We start from the raw sequence: 19,891 nt of genomic DNA on the forward strand, positions 1-19,891 counted from the left end.
GGCACTAAAGTGGACAAAAATGTGAGAGAAAGAGGGGAATAGAGAATATTGTCATATAGAAAAATAAGATATTAATCCGAAGACCTAAAAACTAAAATCCCTGAAACATAACGGGTTATAACAATTTAGTATATAATACATATGATATTGGTTTCTTGATATATATGCAGAATAGTTACTGATTAAGAATCTCAAAAGCAGTAGACTAAACTATAAATGTACCATCAATGCACTATGCGGCTGATAAGGCTAGCTCTTGATGGAAATTAAAATACTTATGAATAACTCAAAGTGTATTCTTGGACAAAACAAATTACAGTACCATATATGAAGGTTTTCATGAGATGGAATGATTTTGAAAATGTCAAAAAGCATGGGACCAACCATACCATTGCAGTACTATGAGCAGTGCTGTCTTCTTGATAAAATGACATTGTATATATCTATATAAAAGCTGCTTGTATGGGTTCCTTCGCTTTCCGACCATGGAATTGCGGCATCGAGCTTCATATAATTGGCAGTAAGTGCTAGCAGGGACTTTGGCAACAGTGTATGGCACTTAATTTTATCCAAATAGCGATTCCATCGCATACTGTGCACCCTTTTTCCAGGACAAAGAGCAAGAGCCTCATGGGCTGTCCGTGTGATTGAAGCAGTTTAACTTTAAGTAATTTAATTTTTTTTGGGTAGTTTACAATGCTTTCCGAGACATATTGTCAATCTTCTGCATTGATATTCTTGTTAAATATGATTTGTCTTACAACCCCGATGGAACGAACTTAGTCTATGCACACGGAACTATATATGGCTATGTACGCATTAGCCTGCTATGACAATGTGCATAAACATACTAATTAAATTAGTACTAAAACTGACCTTATGTTTGGTAGGAATGACATTTTTGTTGTTTGGGATGGAAGAAAAGAAGGCAGGAATTATATATCTCATATTTTGTTTTTATTCTGTATCACCACAATTATCTTTATGCAACCACTGCAGAAAATGAAGTTTTCCTAAATGAAAGTTCTGACAAGTTTTTTCTTCACTTTTCTCTTGGCTACCAAAAGGGCTTGAGCTTCTTTACCATCTTGGATATTAGTCCCTGACTTAGTAATTCTCCAGTAGGTAATCAAGCTACAAGCAGATGTAATAAGTTATCATAGCAAATGTGATTCAAATAAAGAGAGGACATTGATAAGTTTATGGTAAAAGATGGGCAATTTAGTAGTTTTTTCAAGTTATGTGTAAATGAAGGACTATGCGAGCATAAGCTGATACATCATTGCATATGTAATTAAACAATTATTGAAATTTGAATCGAATTCACATTTTTTATGGGAAGTTTTACCCCTCACTTTTACTCCCTGCGTTTAATTGATCAGTTTTACACAAAATTGCCTTAAGTACTTTTAAAGCCATATATAAAAAATACCCCTCACGTTTTATTTTTTCGTTGCAATGTCATCCATTTTGTATTTATTTCTTTTTGCAAATTCTCATTTGTAACTTCTTTGTTTTTCTTTTTACAAAGAAATGCAGCGCTATGGTGAGCTATGAATCATTGCCTAAATTTTCTAGATTTGATATCTACCAAATAGCAAGCAAATAACAAAAATATCACCCAAAAAGAATCAAGTAATTGGATTGATAAAAGCTTCAACGTATCCCCATCCATCGTCAATATCAGGTCCCACCCAATAACCAGCAATGATCATGTGGGTACAAGGATCTACATTCATATGACAGCATACAATTTCACAATGACTTCTTGAGGGTGTCGAAAGCTGCCAATAACTCTGGTTCAAGGATGATATGGCCCTATGTATGGTGCAGGAGATAGAAAGCTTTGTGGCTGCAAATGCAATTAATAGTGTCAGCTTAAACAAGGCTGCTTGAGGTCCGGTTTGGGTGAATGACCCGATGTCCTACATAATGTACATCAGATATATAATAGTCGGAATATGAAAATGAGATTTATAAGAACAGCACAACAATTACATATTTCAGTTATTCCTTTTTATGTGAATTTTCCTTTCCCTTCACATTAACTTGTATCCTGTTGGAAGATATCATCAACAACGACTTTATGTTCCAAAAACTAAGAAAAAATTACATTTATAACACTCTCTCAAGTTACTTTCTATGATAAAATTTTTCTTTCCCTTCACATTTAACTTATATTCTATTGAAACTCATAATCAACAAAAGTTTGAGCTTCCATGAACTTTGAAGAAATCTAATTTGTAAACCCATGCTGAAGTTTCAAGGGTTGAAGTTGGACTCCCAAAATATGGTTTCGAAGCTAAAGGTCTTAGCCTCTCAGGCAGTTCAAACACAATCTCAGCCAGATATTATTGGTGGAACGAGTGGTCTACTGATAAGCAGCCAATCACTAAAACAGTAAAGCTTTTGGTAAGCAAAAGAACATATTAATTTAGAAGAGCCTGTTCTCTTTCTGCCCTCTTAACCCTAAAATATCTTAGGTTCATTTAAAGCTCTTTATTTTTACTTTTCTTCTTCTTCTATGGTTTAAATCAGCCAACTATACTAGTTACACACTCACATATAACAATGTTTTGAACATTACAGACACCACAAAGTTCGAATAACAGAGTATTATACCTGACCAAACTAGAAGATTTACCATTCAGAATTAAGCAGATAGATAGTAACTGAGAAACAAAAGAGCAAAGAAGAAAACCTGTTCTGTGAATTGGTTGGTTTGAAAGGCCACCCAGAACCGATTTCATAGGATATGTCTCCTGGGAAACAAGTCCAAACACAAAATGAGCATAAAAGGTCATACACATAAAATGGTCCATTGCAATATATGCTAGGCAGGCAACATAAACTAGAAGAATATTTTAAAACAAAAATAACCTGAGCACACATTTTTTAACACTTCTCTAAATTAATATCTCAACAAGCTTCAGAGCAGCCTAAATGGGGAGCATATAAAACTAAGTACACTACATAAACCAATACGCCAGCCCCTATTAATCCACAAAGAACGACTACAATCATGTTATTAGCAGCAAATTTATGAGTCATTAGTCAGAGATAGAATAACTAGATGATCAACAATAATCTATTTCAAGAAGTCTTCTGCATTACCTGGCAAACCCATAGAAACACAGAATTGATACATTTAAACTTGAATTTCCAAAATAATTGTTCCGAACAGTACTATGAACAGCGTGTTTCCTATTTCAGAACATAATTTTAGAAGTAAAGAACTAGGGGGAAATTTTCATTGAACTGAAAACTACATAAGGAACCCTCATCAGCACACCATCTTCTTCTTCCTTTCTATTTTCATTTCAACAAAGGAAAACACAATTGACAATTAAAAGACTATATATTTTACAAAAGAAGGAGAAGGCACATTTAGCTGAAAACAATTCAGAAGCTTTTCTTCTTCCCCTTTTGTTGTTAAGGGAAGAAAGACTGGATATTCAATTATTTAATGGATATTCCGTCTGTTTTATGTGGATTAGGAAATTGGGTATTTGGGGAAATTTTTCTCGGCAACCAAACGAGGGGTTTAGGAAGAAAACTGAGGAACGAAAGCGTTGTTTCTTACCTTAAAGAAGGTATGTTGTGGAGCAGAGGGAGGAACATAAAAACCGAGTGAGAGTAGGCACGCCATTGATGATTCTTGTTTCCCTCTTCCTTCCCCACACCACAGTGGGTTTTGAGGAGCTCGCTCGGTCTCAGATAAACATCCAGAACCAAACTTGCTAACTTGTTCAGACCAAACAAAAACCCCCAAAAAGGGTTTAAGTGGAAACCGCAAAAAGATTGTACTTGCTCGCCCGCCTGTCGTTTTTCTTAAAATTTCATTGGCCGGGAGATGAAAAACAAAAAAATTTTGTTTTAAAATATAATATATATATATATATAATCTTTTTTTTTTTCACAATATAATTTTTAAAAAAAAAACAATAATTCGTCAAAAATGTGTATTAAAGAATTAAAAAAACAGACAAAATGAATAGTTTTATAAATTCAAATAATAAAGGATAAAAAAAAAAATTGAATTTTAAAATAGATTTGTAATAAAAAAATATATATTAAAAAGATATAAAATAGCATATTAATTCGACGTTCATATTATTTTCAGAAAATTAGGACACTATTTTTAGCTTGATATGGAAATTTATCTTACGTTTTGAAAAATAATTCGTCTAAACAAAATTTTTTTGAAAATGAAACACATCAAAAATTGCTAGAAAATTGTGAAACCTTATCATTTTGTCATCTTATTTATTTTATTTATATTTATATTTGTTTTAAATATGTATTGTTACCCTTGACACCAACGATGGGCATTACCGTTAGTCCATATGTATATGCATATTTATTTTGACTTTTTAATTGTTTAAATTATGCATTTAACTCATTTCTCATGATTCCATCTACCCATCAATTTTTAGAAGCAAACAGTAAGTAGAAAATCCTATTCTTTTCTCTGGAAATGTTCAAAAATTGCCTCAAAATGATAAGTCCTTCAAGCCGCCTTCAAAATGTAAACACTAAAGGAGATATATTCAATTTAAAATTTGATAAATTTAAAATGAATTATAAATTTTAAAAAATTTAATGGATTTTTATGTAATTCTATAGATTCTATAAATATTTTATAAAAATCCAACGAAATTTTTGAATTTAAAGCTGAATTTCACAATTTCACTGTTAAAATCCTTTCAAATTCATTAAAATCTATTATTTTTTAAAATCTTTTAAAATTAAAAACTTTTTGAATACTATTAAATTTTAAAAAAATTCTACAAAATCTTTATTGCATATACCTAGATTTTAATTGACTTTTATAAAATCCATCAAAATCAATTAAATATTATTAGACTTGTATGGACTCCTTCAAAATCTAAACCGAATACCTTTAAATTTTTAAAAACTTTTAAAATCTTTCAAATTCTAAATTGAATACACCCTTTGAGTTGTTAAATCAAGAGCAATATAAGGACAGAAAACCAAAATAAAATTAAAAGAAAAAATTGAGAGGAAAGAAGTTATGAGAGAATACATATCAAATTTCTCATTTTTGTAACATATTCTACAGGATATTTCTTGAAAATATTTATCTTCTCTCACTTAAGGTACATTTGACCGAGACTGGAGAAAAGAGTCTCACAGCCGGAAATTACTTTTTCAGTTCTCCAAAATTATCCAGACACCAGTTGCAGTCTGCCAGAAATTTATCAAGAGATTTAGGCAAAAATAGGATTAGAGAGAGATGCCAAGAAAGAAGCATAACTTTTGGACCTACAGGCCAAACAAAACTGAAGAAAACCCAAAAGTACATGTTCAATTGAAAGAAATATAGCATATACCGTTTGGTTAGTCTATGGCATGTTTTCTGCTTCATTTGAACTTTTTTTTGACTTGTGCTTAGATTTCTTCTCACGTTTCTTACTCCTGACAAATGATCAAAACATCGGTTCATAAAGAAGAAAAGGGCAGTAAAATAAGAATGGATAACTATGCCAAGAGCAAAGAAGCTACTCGTCATGTGAGCTGATTCCCCAGCAAGATTTCAGTTTCCGATTGATGTGCTTCAGATCCTTCTCTGACGGGAATTTATAACTCCTTACCTATGTATATAAAGCCACAAAGAAGAGAAGATTAACCGACTAAATTGAAAATGAGGTAGTTGGGAACATACGGTGTTTGCAGTGCTGCTAGTTAGAGTAAGTTTGAATCAAAGTTTTTCTTAGATGTAAGATAGTTCATACCCAAGAATCTATTTCATTTAGAGATTGGACAAGCTTTGATATGCTATCGGTAGAATTTTGACGAGAGAGAATGCTCATCAAATATCTGAAATTACAATATAGAGTAGAAAGTTTTAAATACTAACCAAAACAGGCTAACAGTAACTCTCCTGCCCCAGCTTCCAAATTAAATGTTTCAGACATTAGGCAGCCCGCAAAAGAAAGTAAGAAAAATAGAAAACCAATTTTTAGTATAAGCTCAGTAAATCTTTACAAGGGAACTTAATACCTCTCAAAGTCAACAACTCTGTGCACCTCATTTGAACTACGCAAAGCAGCCAATGCTAACTATAAATCAAATCAAAAGAGGGCATGTAAACAATGATAGTACTTTAAAATGAGCAAACAGACAGAAAGATTACACAATAATCAAGACCATCGAAAGAAGTAACTCAGGACTAACTTGCAAGCTCACGTTCATAGGAGCAAAGCTCTCTCTCTCTCCCCCCCTCCCTCTAATTTTTTTTTCTTTTCAGGTGTCAATATCTCAATATAAAGTATCATATCCAATCTCCACCCCTATTCTAATACTTAAAACTAAACAGCTAAGTTATTGTATTTACTTAGAAGAACTCATCAATTCAGTTCCAAATATATTTTTGATAGTTTAGGGTACAGTTATATCATTAGAAAAGTTTATAGTGCACACAGTATAACCTGGTATAAAAAAACTAGAAATTTACGCAGAAACTCAATATATTTATAAATTCTCTCCTCCTCTGATTATAACCCTCTATTATCTTAACAATCAAGTAATTTTCTACATTTAAAAGGAACTAGAAACACTAAACACTCTCATGCATCCAAAGTTTTAACAGTGAAGTATGCAGAATTACCTGCCCTGGAGGAAAAAGAAGTGGTGCATCTGTAAGCATGATCTTATCAACCTCCATTTTCGCAGCTTCATGCAAATTCTAGAAAATAGCATAAACAAGACAATCAACCTATCAAGAAGACACCAGATGAAGCTTATAAAAGACTAACAAATGTCCAAAATACAATATCAGTAACAATTAAAAGATTTTCTGGTATTACTTTAGAATTTAGAAATAGCATAATGGACAAATACCTTGCATGTGACAGGCAACTAGGTATTTATAAGATCAACGTGATGCAGGAAATAAATTTGAGTGTAAATAAAATAAGAAATCTTCTTATCAATAATTAGGAATAGCACCGACATTAACCTGTAGCACTGGAAGATGATCATTTTCTCCGCAAAACTCCTAGGGAACCACCACAATCACCAATTAAATTCCCAAAAAAAAAAAAAAAAAAAGGAGAAAGGAAAAAAAATAATTGTCGCTGTTTCACTAAGCCAAAGGAATTATTTCAGAATTGTACCTAAAGAAAAGAAGAACAGAAGCTTGCAACAAATGGAAAGCAAGCGAAGTGTATAAAACTTACCTCCATTACACTGATGAAACCTTCAACAGAACGATATGGTGCATAAACAATAAGATCAAATTCTAAACTCTGCAAAACAAAGGAATATTGGCTCAATGGAACAAAAGCAAAAACAAGATAGAGAAAATAATGACATGTTAGGCACATCCATGCCTGATAAATTATCATCTCATAATTGAGTATCATTTGATGGTCCTGCGAGATCCCCTTACCAAGCTCCTCAGCTGACACGTGATTTTCTTCTATCTTACAAGCTGCATATATGCAGGTCAACCTGTGCAGAATTCAATTTTTTGAATTGAATAAAAATCATCTCATTGAAGGGGGGAAAAAAATGTATATCTTAAATCTTCGAAAGTGAGAAGAAATGAGTCAGAAAGACCATATCATGTCAAATTAAAAATAAGGAAACTGCAAATATAAGAAAGCACATTGTACTTGGAGAAGAAAGATACAAAAAGTACTTTGTCACAGATAAAAGGAACCTCAAACCAACCAAATGATGCTCCAATTTTCTACCAAGTCAAACTATTGTGTAGTAATATTTACAAATTTCTTTTCTATTTTGATATACTGCTAAAATCAAGCATTTCTAGGATATGTTTCTCATGCATTGGCAAATGTATAAGAAATGGATAAAAATAAACCTTACATTATATTTTTGGGATGATGTTGCATTACCGACCATACCAAATAAAACCTTTTGAAATATATTAGAGCTGTTGCCTGAAAAACAAGAAACCAATTTTTATAAGGTTGGCATCAAAAAACTAAATTTGATATTTATCAGATTTGTTAAACCTCATACCTGAATTTTATGAGGGAAATGAAAGTTGTTACACACTTCTTGAAGTTTATTTTCATAAAATACTCGCATAAATTGCTCTTCCTCAATACTAAGGGGCTTTGGACGGGAATGTTTGTCAGCTGACACCCCAATAAAAAGAAAAAAAAGAAAAGGAAATGAAACCAATCATGAAATCCTGAAATAAATTCTATTAAAAAGAAACACAATTAGAAACTCATTTACCATTTGCATTAACTTGAGGTTCAGGGTAAGAAAATGATCCATCGGCATCTACTTCCATTAGTGTTGATCCATACTTCACAAAAACTTGTTTGTTAGAAGAAATAAGCAATGATTCTAGCCAAACTCCAGTAATGAATACTCAAGGGAAGGGGGGAAAAAAAAAAAAAGAAGGGAAAATCTGCAAGAGGAAAGATCTGAAGACTGTATTATGTAATATATCTACAAGAACCTATACTTTAAAGCATACCTTCTCTAATGTTTGTATTGCTGTCTGATTAGCAGCTTCATACTTATCAACCTATACCGGAGAAGAAGTGCGGTATTAGAACACAAAATAAAATAAAAACCAAAATAAATAATATTACATTTGGGAACTCCCTCATATATCACCAAAGACAACTGCACAGTCAAGTTGCAGTCCATTATGACATGAAAAGAAAACCAAGAAAAACTCTCTGAAAAGACAACAAAATCTTTTACCTCAATGAAATATCAGAATAATATAGTAATGACTAATACATTTACTTTCTCTCCCTCTTATCCATGCCCTTGGCAAGAAAAGAAGAAAATAAAAAGCATACTGAGTATTCCAACTCAAACACCCATAGTATGAAAAATTAACTTCAACTCCAAGTTCTCTCTTTTAGATTTCCTTTCTGTTGTTACAAGTTTCAATCAAAAAGAGTTTAATATACGATCAGAATAGACATCCCCACCCCGACCACAAAAAAAAAAAAACTTAAAATCAACCATTTACAACCCACTTCAGAAAATTAAAAATGAACTTGATGCCAATACCATTATTATTATTATTATTATTATTATGTCTGTTCTCTGCATTTTCCTTAGTAGCTCAACAGTAATATATATATAAAAAAATAAAAAAAAAATCAATGAAATTGAAATATACAGCAGTTGGTTAGCATTGAATTGTCTCTCAAAATGGAGGATCTTTAAACATCTATTTGGATTATTCTTATTCGTATTCGTAAACAGCACTTCAAAGCTCAGAAGCCAAAAGATAAAGCATGCAAAATTTTCGTTTCCTTCCTTCTTTTTTTTTTTTTGTTTTGTTTTTTTTTTTTTTTTTTTTTTTTTTTTTTGGTGCCAAACTACCGGCAACCAAATGTAAACCTAGAAATGAAATTAAAAATTAAAAAAAAAAAAAAGGAAAAATGAAAAAATAAATAAAATAGCAGGGAAAAAATTTACCAATTGTTGAGGAGTAAAGATCCACTTGGCTCTGTGAGTAGAGGTCTGAAAATCGGCCATGGCGGCTCAGAAAAATCCCCAACTCAGATGCTCTCCAAAGATTTTTACTACTTTTTCGATTTTATCTTTTGTTAATTATGGATTAATTTGCGCTAATATAGACTATAAAACCAACCCCCACAACCAAAAATAATAATAATAATAATAATAAGAGAGACACTTTTTCTCTTGCCAACTGCGAAAGATGGTCTCGAGCTCATAAGCTGATTGATAGCTATACAAACAGTGAGGCCGTGACATGCCGTAAATAACGTTCAGCTCAACTTTCGCTGGTGGCCCAAACCGACGTCGTTCAGGCATTCTGCTTTAAACTACGCCATGTCGTTTGCATCAATTTATCAAACTATCAACAAGTGAGCACAAAAGTGGCTGGCAAAATGTGTCGTCTTTCTCAGCTTTTTTTTAATCTTTTTACAAAATTAATCATAAAGTGACAACTACAACATTTTGTTTAAAGAAAACAAAAAATAATTAGAGTAAGAATAAATATTAATGGTTATTTTACTGAATTCATAAAAGCTTTTCGGCAAAACTACCAAACAACGACAAAATCCTTTTTCTAGCATTAGGACCTGTGGGCCTTGTGGCTAAAAGATACAAAGTTTGGTGATATATTGTTATTATGAATATTCTAACTTTTTTTTTTTGGCGGTGGGGAGGGGGGTGGAGGGGTTTCACATTGAATAATTTAGCTAGTTTGATTGGTTAGAATCCTCCAATTGCATTTTTCACCATCGAAATTTGATGTAGTTGTCTCATAAGTATGCTCCCAGACTATTATTTTTGTTTTATAATATGAACCTATCTTTTCACACTTGTATAAAAAGTTTAAGCAAGTTATTATTACTTCCCAGTAGATTTTTTTGTTCTTTTTTTTTTTTTTTTTTCAATCACATCAATTTTGTTCTCCAATATTTTGTACTACGACATTAATGCTTCTAAGAAAACTGGTCTAAAATGAAAGGCATCGTTGCATAAACAATGAAAAGGAAAAATTATATATATATATATATTGTGATATAAATAATTTAATAATTCATTTTAATCCAATATTCAACCATTATTTTATAGTATCCATATATATAAATTATTTTGATGCTACACAAAATCAAAGCTTATTCAGCTTATGTTGCACTTAATTAGTAACCATAAAGCACAATCAAATCAATAATAAAATATAATTTTCATATGTAATATTGTATAGGTGAAATTGATTAAATATTGTGTGTCAAAATGATCATAAATAGAAAGGAATTTTATAAAAATAGAAGTGAAAAAAAAAGGAGAATGAGAAATGCTTTCACTAATGATTGTGGAAGAGACATAACTTGGGAAAGTATTTTTTTGAAGTCTAAATCATTAGATAGGAATCCTCATATTAAGAGGGTGGCTTAATCAAGGTCTCTTCCTTGTCCTCTAACCAGCAGACCATATTACTTGGAAGGCATTGACATTTGGGCATATATAATCAACCTTACTGAATATCTCTCTCTCTCTCTCTCTCTCTCTCTCTCACTCGCTCACTTTCACACCTAATTGACTTTCCATTACCCAAAAATACAATTTATTCAACCATTGTGTGAAAAAAGGGTATCCTACTTTCCCCACCTTAAATAAACCCTCTCATTCAGTCCGCGAAACCAGGACAGGAAAATCAATTGAAAATGATTGAAATTACTTCTTAAATGCTTAAATACTAATTTTTCCTTGTATATTTTGCTTTTGGCTTTTATATTCATATACCAGATCTATTGCAAATTTCTACCAAGTGGCCAAAATATCGTTTTCCCTTATACCTACATAATTATGACTTTACAGCTTTGATACTAGTTGAAAACCAATATGACTTTACAGTTTTGATACTAGTTGAAAACCAATCTTTACAAAAAAATGATGTTTTAGATTAATGTGAACTATAATTAATTGACATATTTATTTTTAATAGAAATTACATATATATATATATACATATATTTTATATATATGAACCTAGATATTAGATAGTTGATGGTAGCAATAGTAATCATTAGTTATTTGTTTTTACTTTTACATAACAATAAACTTAGTTTTACCATTAATTTGTAAGATTTGAATGCATAGTATCTAACCGATTATAAAATGGAAATTGTATAAATATGGTGATCCTATTGCACTCTTTCTTCTGATAAATCACTCTCTCTTTCTTTCTTTCTCTTTTCATAGTGCATCATATGGAAAATCACAACCTCTACAAACCCAAAAACAAGTTTACTGGTTTAACCATGGAAATGACATTCAGATATTTATTCTAAGTATTTTTTGAAGGAAAAAAGAAAAAGAAAAAAAAGTAACATAAAGCATGATTGAACATGGTCAGGCCTAACGAGTTAAATTGCTTACCACAACTAATAGCCGTTTTTGGGCCCAATCATATCAATCACACACACAACAAAATCATTAACCTTTTAACTTCTAAATCCAAAGAAAACTTAAATTCAATTACTGGAATCGGGTTTAACTCTCATTATTATTTTTTCCTTTCATATGAGTTTTATTTAACAAATTTAATAGGGATTAATCTTTTTTTTTTCTCATCGAATTTGAACTAATTTTAAGTATTTATTTACTAAAATAAAAATATATTTTATAAATAGTTTTAATAACAACGATTATCTTATAATTTCAATTTGATTACATTAGCTTGATAAACAAATTTTAAAAATATAATTAAATAAAAACTTAATATAATTAGATACACATATCACTCCATCAATAATTTAATTGACTATATTTCTATATTTTTAACTTATAAAAGGCAGATGCTGCAACAAAACATAATTCAATAAGATTTAAGTGGTATATATGAAAAGAATCCAAATCATGTTGGCATAATTTAATCACAAAGAATTGAAACAATCTGTTTAAAAAACAAACAGGATTGAAACGATACGATGCAGAAAATTAGAAATGCCACCTATATATATATATTTTTTTTGGGTGAAATTTAAAAAATGTATATATTATTAAATAAATATATTTTGTTTTGCTGACATATATAAGTGTAATAATAATTCGCCCCTCTTTGTTTTCTTTTACACTTTATTTTTGTTTTATTGGTGTGTTCATCAGATTCTTCACTGAGAGGCCACGGCGCTTTGGAAGATCCAACAATGCCACAAACACCCTTCTCAGCTCTCTCAGCATGATTAGGTTTTTTTTCTTCTCTTTCTGTTTGGATAGCTTTTCGCCCATAAATCCCATGTAAATTTACGCCACTACCACTGTATCCCATTGCGTTTTCTTAAAAAAATTCAGAACCTTTTTGGATTTGATTCGGTCCGAAAAACATCCATTTGGGTCAGATCAGAGCTCGAGTTGGGTGAAAATTTCGCGACTTTTTTTTGGCTGGAATCCTAATGGTTTTGGGTTACTATGTTGTGGTCCGTTTGATTTGTTGACTTTGCAGGGTGAGATATTGATCTGAAAAAGGTGTGGGAATTTGAAGGATTTAGATTCTTGGTTTGTGCATAGAGAGGATTCCGATGCGGTTATGAAATTTTCAGTGATTTTGCATTGAAGGTTGTGATTTGGGAAACTAGGTGTTTTTGCTGGAAAAAAAAAAAAAAAATTCTTGGGTTGGGTTCGGGATTTTTGATTAGGGTGGCTCTGCATGTCTAAGCCTTAAGGGGTCCTCTACTCAGTTGTGGAGGATCCCCGTTAAAGAAACTGAGTTAAGATCCCTATTAAGGAAAAGAGGTATTCTTAAAGAAGGGGGGAAAAAAAAAAGAAAAAAAAAAAAGGGTCTTGGTCTTGAAGTGTGATTCAGAAGGAGATTGTGAATTTTATGTTAAACTGAAGTGTGATTCAGAAAGAGATTGTGAATTTTGTGTTAAACTGCTGTAGAGGAATTGTCCTACCAGATAATTAAGTGCGGGGAGGTTTTGATATTCGCGTTCCAGTTTTTGGTATTCTGATATATAATTTGGTAGGAAATGTACGGTTCTGGTTCGGAAACAGGACATGAAAATTGTGGACTTTCGGGGTCGGTTTTAATTCCGACAAGGTTTATGTGGCCTTATGGGGGAAGAACGGTGCTTCTCAGTGGTTCTTTTACAAGGTGAGAGAAAAAATTATAAAAATTTTGAATTAAATGCTGCTAACTGGATCCAAATTCTCGTGTATAATCATGGTTTTGCATCTGAAGTTCAGTGCAGAGTCTCACTTTAGATTCTTATAATGGATATGTGATTTGGGTTCAGACTGATTGTTAATTTGCACAGGTGGTCAGAGCATATTCCAATGTCTCCTATGGAGGGATGCCCAACAGTATTTCAAGTTGTTTGGAGCTTATCTCCGGGATATCATCAGGTTAACAAACTCTCATGTTTGTCATTGCTTAACTTAGCCCTACTTGTGAAGGTCTTATCTCCAGAATACGTCGTTACCCCTCCATGGCCTGCGTGGAAGCTTTCTATTTCACTTAAGAGCTAGATATGCTTATATCGCGCATTTGATGTTAGAGATCTTTTGATATGATGCTAGCATGCTGATATCTCGTTTTATATGTAATGCAGTATAAGTTTTTTGTTGATGGAGAATGGAAGCATGATGAGCACCAGCCTTTTGTAAGTGGGACATACGGCGTTGTTAACACTATCCTTATAAATAACGAACCCAGCATACCCAATTTTACTCCCGAAGCACCTGGTAGATCCAACATGGAAGTAGATAATGATGTCGCCATGCCTGCGGTAAGGTTTTTGTTTCTTCCCAATTTTCAATTAGTCTTTTTCTTTGGCTGCTCATCCTTATTTTTCCATCGTCTCATTTTAGTACCATTATTACTCTCCATGTGTCATGGTGTTGACCATCTTTGTGAAAGGACTTATGATTTGCCATTTCTTGATGGTTTTAAGGAAGCTATGTTAACCTGTGAAAGAGAGAGATCTATTAAACTCACACTAGTTTAGATGATGTCAATTGAACAAGAGTTTTCTTAGACAGTTGTTTAGATTGTATGTCCACTATTATTTGCGTAGCTAGAATGAATAATATAAGAGGTATCAGTGTCATCAGTTATCTTGATTAGTTGGTGAGAGGGGCAGGCCTCCAATTTCAACAACTAACTAAGAAAGAATGGTAGATTTGAATATGTGAGTACAATATGGTTATGAATGAAAGATTGAAATGACTTGATTGCACATGGAAAAAAAAAAAAAAAAAATTAAAGCACTCGGAGATATGTGGGTTGGCTAGGGGAATTGATGATGGTACTTTGTTGCTGATCTGCCTTGGGTTTATTATGCACATGTAGTGCAAAGGTTGGAGCAAAAACTCATAGGAGTTGATTAAGAGAAGTTATTATGCTTAATAATCAATTCTAGTACTTTCTGTATGTTATATTGCTTTACAAATTAGGTCGTCATCTTGTCAGGTGGTATTTTGCAGGAAGCAATTCCAAGAATATCAGGGGCTGATCTAGAGGTCTCTCGACATCGTATATCTGCGTTCTTGTCCACTCATATTGCTTACGAGTTGCTTCCTGAGTCAGGCAAGGTTTGAATGCTTTAACCCTTCGCCAGGAGCCATATGGTAATTAATTAGACCTTACCACTAAAATGTGGCAAAGCTCATTGTTGTTCTAACTTTGCAGGTGATTGCCTTGGATATCAATTTACCTGTGAAGCAAGCATTCCATATCCTATATGAACAGGTTAATTTATTCTGTGTACAAAAACACAAGTGTTGGTCAGAGGGAGGGAGGAGCTTGACGTGTTCTGGTGTTTTGTGTTTGGTGTATTATATATTAAATATATATGTTTTTTAGTGCTAGCTGACAATTAGCTCAGTTGTATGTCTTTTCTAATATAAGTTACTTTCAGGGTATTCCTGTGGCTCCTCTTTGGGATACTTGCAAGGGCCAATTTGTTGGCGTTCTTAGTGTGTTAGACTTTATCCTGATTTTGAAAGAGGTATGTCTACAGTGCAGTTTGCTATATTGTATTGTAACGTTTTGGGGCACATATCCTTGATGTTTATCATAAAATGCATGGGATACAGATTAAGAAAAAGGTTAAAAAACATTGAAAAATAGAAGACAAGGATAACAACCTTTCTAAAGCTTAATGAGTTAGAAGATATATACCAGCTCAGCCTGTGAGTATCCAAGGTGTGACATTTGTAATCTTAAGATAATTCATGCATGTGAAAATCCTAAGTGAAGCTTAAACTTACTGCTAGCCCCTATTTTAGCCTTCCATTGTGCCATGTACTTTCACGTAGCTGTTAAATTCTTTGTACTTTAAATTGGTTGCACAATCTAAATGTTCATAGCTCATGAAATCTCATGTTTGCATATCAGTTTTTTATTTGTCACTAGTTTTATTGGTCAGCTTTCTTTCCTTTTAGTGTGTTGACTATATGGAAATTTATCTAGATGCTATCTTGCTTTCCTATTTCCTTTTATCTTGTCCTATCCTCTAAATTCACATAACAAATGCATGTTAATATGCAACTTCATTCAGTTAACATACATGATCTTCTAATCCAGCTCGGGAATCATGGATCAAACTTGACAGAGGAAGAACTTGAAACACATACTATAGCAGCTTGGAAAAAGGTGAAATTGCACCTTGGAAATCGGAGATCTTATCCTCAACAGCTTATCCATGTAAGTGCTTCCTGGGATGCTGTTTGTAAATATAATAGCATAAAAGATAAGTTCTCTCTTCTACAATTATAAGTTCTCTCTTCTACAATTATATTAGTATTGCCTTTTGAACAATCTGGGAAGCATGGCAGTTTAAATCATTTGCCTGCATATTTTAGCTCATATGGATGCAGACAAAACATGCTCATTCATTTAGTTCAGATTCATTAAAGCTTGCTATAATCTTTATGTCCTTTTAGTAAAATCATTTTATTTTTGTCTTCCCTTAATTTGTATTCTGGATGCTGAATAGTAATTTTGTGATTGTGGTCACTGATTCAACAAATTTTGTTTCCCGAAAACATTACGATGGACTTTTTCATGATAACTATGTTCTATTGAAGAGTATCTAGTGGGTCAAAACTCAAAACTATGTATAGTTCATGGTTCTTGACAAGTGAACTTTTTTTGTTGGAGAAGCACTTGATATTGGTTGAAATCAACTGGAGAGAGGTCCTGTACACATTCTAGTAATAGGGTTTTATTTTATTTTATTTTATTTATTTATTTATTTTATTTTTTATCAAATACATAATCAGTGTGGTTCTGTTGTGCTACATTTAATGGTAGGCATACAATTTGAGTTTTTCAGAGTTTCATCACTGTGATTATAGCAACTCTGGTGCAAACTTGACTCTTTCCAGCCCGTTGCATGCCTTTCTTTCTAGTTGACCTGCCATTAAGTTTCTTTGTTGAATTCTAAGTCTTCTTCAATAAGCTATCTTGGGTGATTATTGTTATGCAGTTGTTTATGCGTCTGATTTATGACAATACTTGGGTAATCCGAAGCCAAAAGTGTAGTGCTATGTCATCATATGATTTCTGCTCATATAATGTGCAGGCTGGGCCTTATGATTCTCTCGAAAAAGTTGCTTCGCAAATTTTGCAACACAAGGTTGCTACAGTTCCCATTATCTATTCTTCTTCTCAGGATGGTTCATTTCCACAGCTTCTACATATTGCTTCCTTGTCTGGCATACTAAGATGTAAGTTTTTACCTGGTTTATTGGTTAAAGTAAAATGATTTCTGCTAATTCAAAGGGAAAAAAAAATTTCAGGTATATGTAGGCATTTTAGACATTCTTCTAGTTCCTTGCCCGTTCTTCAACAACCTATTTGTGCAATTCCATTGGGTACATGGGTTCCAAAAATTGGGGAGTCAAATGGACGACCACTTGCCATGTTGAGACCAAATGCCTCTCTTAGTGCCGCCCTTTCTTTGTTAGTTCAAGGTGATATTCTTCTATTCCTTTTCTTTCTGCTTCTTATTTTTGGCTTTTATGTTCTTGGAATAAAAGCTATGAAATTTCAAGTGTTAATTGGTGGTATGTGTATTTATTTATTCTTGGTTCTTTCATACTTCCTGTTGTTTCTAGCCATTCATGTAATATATGTCTTTTCTTTTCATTTCCCTTCCCCCCGCCCCCCGAGTTTTCTTACTACCCTATTAGTTTTCATGCTGATGTGCGCTAATAATACCATTTCCTAAGTTACAAAGAACCCTCTGTTGCAGAGTAGTAGTGATTATGACTAATTGATCTACTAATAGATAGATGAAATTTGATGGATAAAGATGTGTTATCCTTTATCAAGTTACTTGAAACTATCGGATTCCTGTGTTTAACTTCTCTAATCATACCATTTAGTTTATATGTCACTTTGCCTCTACAAGCTGTTTTCACTTATAACCAAAATATGGCTTCTACTCGGCTTATATTGCTTTTTTGTTTTGCAGCTGGAGTTAGTTCAATACCCATTGTGGATGACAATGACTCATTGCTGGATATTTATTCACGAAGGTATTGCTATATATATATATATGTATTTATTTAAAATATATATCTTCACTGTTATTTATTGATCATATAGTGCTAGATTCATGTTTCTCAACCTTCTGTGGATTGTGTTTATTATAATTCTAACAGTGATATCACTGCTTTGGCAAAAGACAAAGCTTATACACGGATTTCCCTTGATGAAATGAGTATTCATCAGGTAATTGCTTAATGTTGCTTAATTGGGACATCTTTCTTCATTTTTATTGTGTTTTATGCATGTTGGCAGTGTTGAAGTCCTCTATGGCTATAATAGGATATATAGAACTGGTAAACCTAAAAGAGTTCCATCCATGTCAAAAATTCGTTATTGTTGCATGAATAAACAAGTTCAGGAGTTTTCATTTGAAACATGAGAATTACCTAGTCCAAACCTTCTGATGGGGAATATCCTAGGGAATAATAAGCATCCAAGCTTGTTTGTAGAAAACCAACAAGGAATATTGTATAATTTCGTAAATTTAGTAAGGCAGAACTTTTTTTAAGTACTTTGAACAGAATTAGGTGCTTGCCAGGCATGTTATTGTTTTGATAGGTTTGTCTTACCTTCTTCACCTCTTAGAACTCACTGTGCCTCGCTTGTCTATTCTACTATTGTAGGCACTGCAACTGGGACAGGATGCAAATTCTCCATATGGGTACTTCAATGGCCAGAGATGTCAGATGTGTTTGGGTTCTGATCCTCTGCATAAAGTGATGGAGCGCTTGGCAAATCCAGGTATATTGCTATTAATCATCTGCATTTCTGTCGATGTTTTCATATAATTCAAATGGTTCTCTTCCTTACAATGCTCAAGGTTTTATTTCTTAGACATGATTTCACTTGTTTTGTTGTTTCTGTCTTTCAGGAATTCGGAGACTTGTGATCGTAGAGGCTGGAAGCAAGCGTGTAGAAGGGATTATTTCATTGAGTGATGTCTTCAGGTTTTTGTTAGGTTAGTTTATCTATATAGGCGACCATTTCCACTGAAGGAGGTCTTTGGTGGTAGGAACTGCAAAGAGCAATTGGTTGCCTCAATGCTTGTTATCTCTCAAGCTATCCTCTCCCACTGCAAGCTCAATGGCCTCGTATGTCCAAATCTTCATTGGAAGTTGTACTTCTATGCGCTACTCCTTTTCTAGAATAGAAATTACAAAGAGAAAAAAATCTGTAAATTGTGAGGATTCATTTTTAACATGATTATTATCAACTCCACCTTGTTGATAGCACAGCTGCAAATCCGTTTTATCTACTGTCTAGTGCTAACAGAATGAGGGAAAAAGAAAAAGAAAAAAAAAAAATCAAAGAAAAAAGAAAAAAGTAAAAAAGGCATAACTATATGTGATACCCCACGCTGTTGGTGAGCATTTACATAAGAAAGTGGATTGTAAGTTGAATATTCTGTTGCTGATTTTGGCTTTCGTTTTACCACTGTATGTCATAGAAATTTGTGATTTAGATTTGGATGTTTATGCGTCTTTAAATTTAGATGGCTTGTCAATATTATGATGTTGGAAGTCCTCGTTCCTTAATGATCCTCAATGAGTTTGGATGAATCATAACGAGGGGAATGCTTAAAATTTATGTTACCTCAAATTTCGGATACCTGTATGTATGTATGTATGTATGTATTTTCCATATGAAGGAATATATGAAGCTGGTTTCGTTTATGTATTTATAATTGGTGCTGATTCAAATTGACCTTGGGAATTTTACCTTTGCATATTGACTAGCGACTTTAAAATCTCAAAGCAGTATTCATTTCGAAGGTAGGCAGTGTAAAATTAAAAGGTGAAAGAAAATTGGTATCTGTCAATATTATGATATTGGAAGTCCTCGTTCCTTAATGATCTTCAATGAGTTTGGATGAATCATAACGAGGGG

At 32.8% G+C, this 19,891-nt stretch overlaps 3 protein-coding genes across 6 annotated transcripts; 1 reads left to right on the forward strand and 2 right to left on the reverse strand.

The window, feature by feature from the left end:
• Nucleotides 1–1,617: 1,617 nt before the first annotated feature.
• On the reverse strand, nt 1,618–3,794 carry LOC107411881 (uncharacterized). Its single transcript, XM_016019551.4, has 3 exons — nt 3,584–3,794; nt 2,702–2,762; nt 1,618–1,852 (listed from the first exon to the last, which is right to left on the reverse strand). The coding sequence occupies exons 1-3, from the start codon at nt 3,647–3,649 to the stop codon at nt 1,632–1,634; spliced, it is 348 nt and encodes a 115-aa protein (XP_015875037.3). The 5' UTR covers nt 3,650–3,794; the 3' UTR covers nt 1,618–1,631.
• Nucleotides 3,795–4,983: 1,189 nt separating this feature from the next.
• On the reverse strand, nt 4,984–9,725 carry LOC107411879 (cyclin-H1-1). 3 transcript variants are annotated; one of them, XM_016019550.4, is made up of 14 exons: nt 9,445–9,725; nt 8,480–8,530; nt 8,233–8,316; nt 8,011–8,129; nt 7,855–7,928; nt 7,356–7,476; nt 7,203–7,271; nt 6,983–7,021; nt 6,632–6,709; nt 6,025–6,083; nt 5,757–5,841; nt 5,527–5,615; nt 5,355–5,439; nt 4,984–5,208 (listed from the first exon to the last, which is right to left on the reverse strand). In XM_016019550.4, the coding sequence occupies exons 3-13, from the start codon at nt 8,288–8,290 to the stop codon at nt 5,367–5,369; spliced, it is 864 nt and encodes a 287-aa protein (XP_015875036.2). In that variant the 5' UTR covers nt 8,291–8,316; nt 8,480–8,530; nt 9,445–9,725; the 3' UTR covers nt 4,984–5,208; nt 5,355–5,366. The 3 variants fall into 3 exon arrangements, with proteins under 3 accessions (XP_015875036.2, XP_015875034.2, XP_048324924.1); XM_016019548.4 differs by having other exon boundaries at nt 8,233–8,305; nt 9,445–9,723; XM_048468967.2 differs by lacking the exon at nt 6,983–7,021 and having other exon boundaries at nt 8,233–8,305; nt 9,445–9,724.
• A 2,817-nt stretch (nt 9,726–12,542) lies between these two features.
• On the forward strand, nt 12,543–19,465 carry LOC107411923 (sucrose nonfermenting 4-like protein). Of its 2 annotated transcripts, XM_016019603.4 has the most exons (14): nt 12,543–12,693; nt 12,950–13,600; nt 13,764–13,851; nt 14,058–14,234; nt 14,932–15,039; nt 15,137–15,196; nt 15,366–15,455; nt 16,034–16,153; nt 17,034–17,178; nt 17,251–17,424; nt 17,928–17,991; nt 18,118–18,187; nt 18,628–18,745; nt 18,876–19,465. In XM_016019603.4, the coding sequence occupies exons 2-14, from the start codon at nt 13,476–13,478 to the stop codon at nt 18,965–18,967; spliced, it is 1,431 nt and encodes a 476-aa protein (XP_015875089.2). In that variant the 5' UTR covers nt 12,543–12,693; nt 12,950–13,475; the 3' UTR covers nt 18,968–19,465. The 2 variants fall into 2 exon arrangements, with proteins under 2 accessions (XP_015875089.2, XP_015875088.2); XM_016019602.4 differs by having other exon boundaries at nt 12,565–13,600.
• The last annotated feature ends 426 nt before the right edge of the window (nt 19,466–19,891 follow it).

Source organism: Ziziphus jujuba, chromosome 10 (genome assembly GCF_031755915.1).
Source record: "Ziziphus jujuba cultivar Dongzao chromosome 10, ASM3175591v1".
NCBI classification, from domain to species: Eukaryota; Viridiplantae; Streptophyta; class Magnoliopsida; order Rosales; family Rhamnaceae; genus Ziziphus; species Ziziphus jujuba.

What these genes read in the sequence shown, in the direction of transcription:
- LOC107411923 (XM_016019603.4), top strand. Translation starts at nt 13,476, where the DNA reads ATGTACGGTTCTGGTTCGGAAACAGGACATGAAAATTGTGGACTTTCG. An exon ending in CCTTTCTTTGTTAGTTCAAG is followed by an intron (nt 17,425 to 17,927) that starts GTGATATTCTTC and finishes TTTGTTTTGCAG; the next exon opens with CTGGAGTTAGTTCAATACCC. An exon ending in ATGAAATGAGTATTCATCAG is followed by an intron (nt 18,188 to 18,627) that starts GTAATTGCTTAA and finishes CTACTATTGTAG; the next exon opens with GCACTGCAACTGGGACAGGA.
- LOC107411879 (XM_016019548.4), bottom strand. Translation starts at nt 9,504, where the DNA reads ATGGCCGATTTTCAGACCTCTACTCACAGAGCCAAGTGGATCTTTACT. An exon ending in ATTTCCCTCATAAAATTCAG is followed by an intron (nt 7,929 to 8,010) that starts GTATGAGGTTTA and finishes CTTGTTTTTCAG; the next exon opens with GCAACAGCTCTAATATATTT. An exon ending in ATGAGATGATAATTTATCAG is followed by an intron (nt 7,272 to 7,355) that starts GCATGGATGTGC and finishes TTTGTTTTGCAG; the next exon opens with AGTTTAGAATTTGATCTTAT.
- LOC107411881 (XM_016019551.4), bottom strand. Translation starts at nt 3,649, where the DNA reads ATGGCGTGCCTACTCTCACTCGGTTTTTATGTTCCTCCCTCTGCTCCA. An exon ending in CACAACATACCTTCTTTAAG is followed by an intron (nt 2,763 to 3,583) that starts GTAAGAAACAAC and finishes CTTGTTTCCCAG; the next exon opens with GAGACATATCCTATGAAATC. An exon ending in CCAACCAATTCACAGAACAG is followed by an intron (nt 1,853 to 2,701) that starts GTTTTCTTCTTT and finishes TTGCATTTGCAG; the next exon opens with CCACAAAGCTTTCTATCTCC.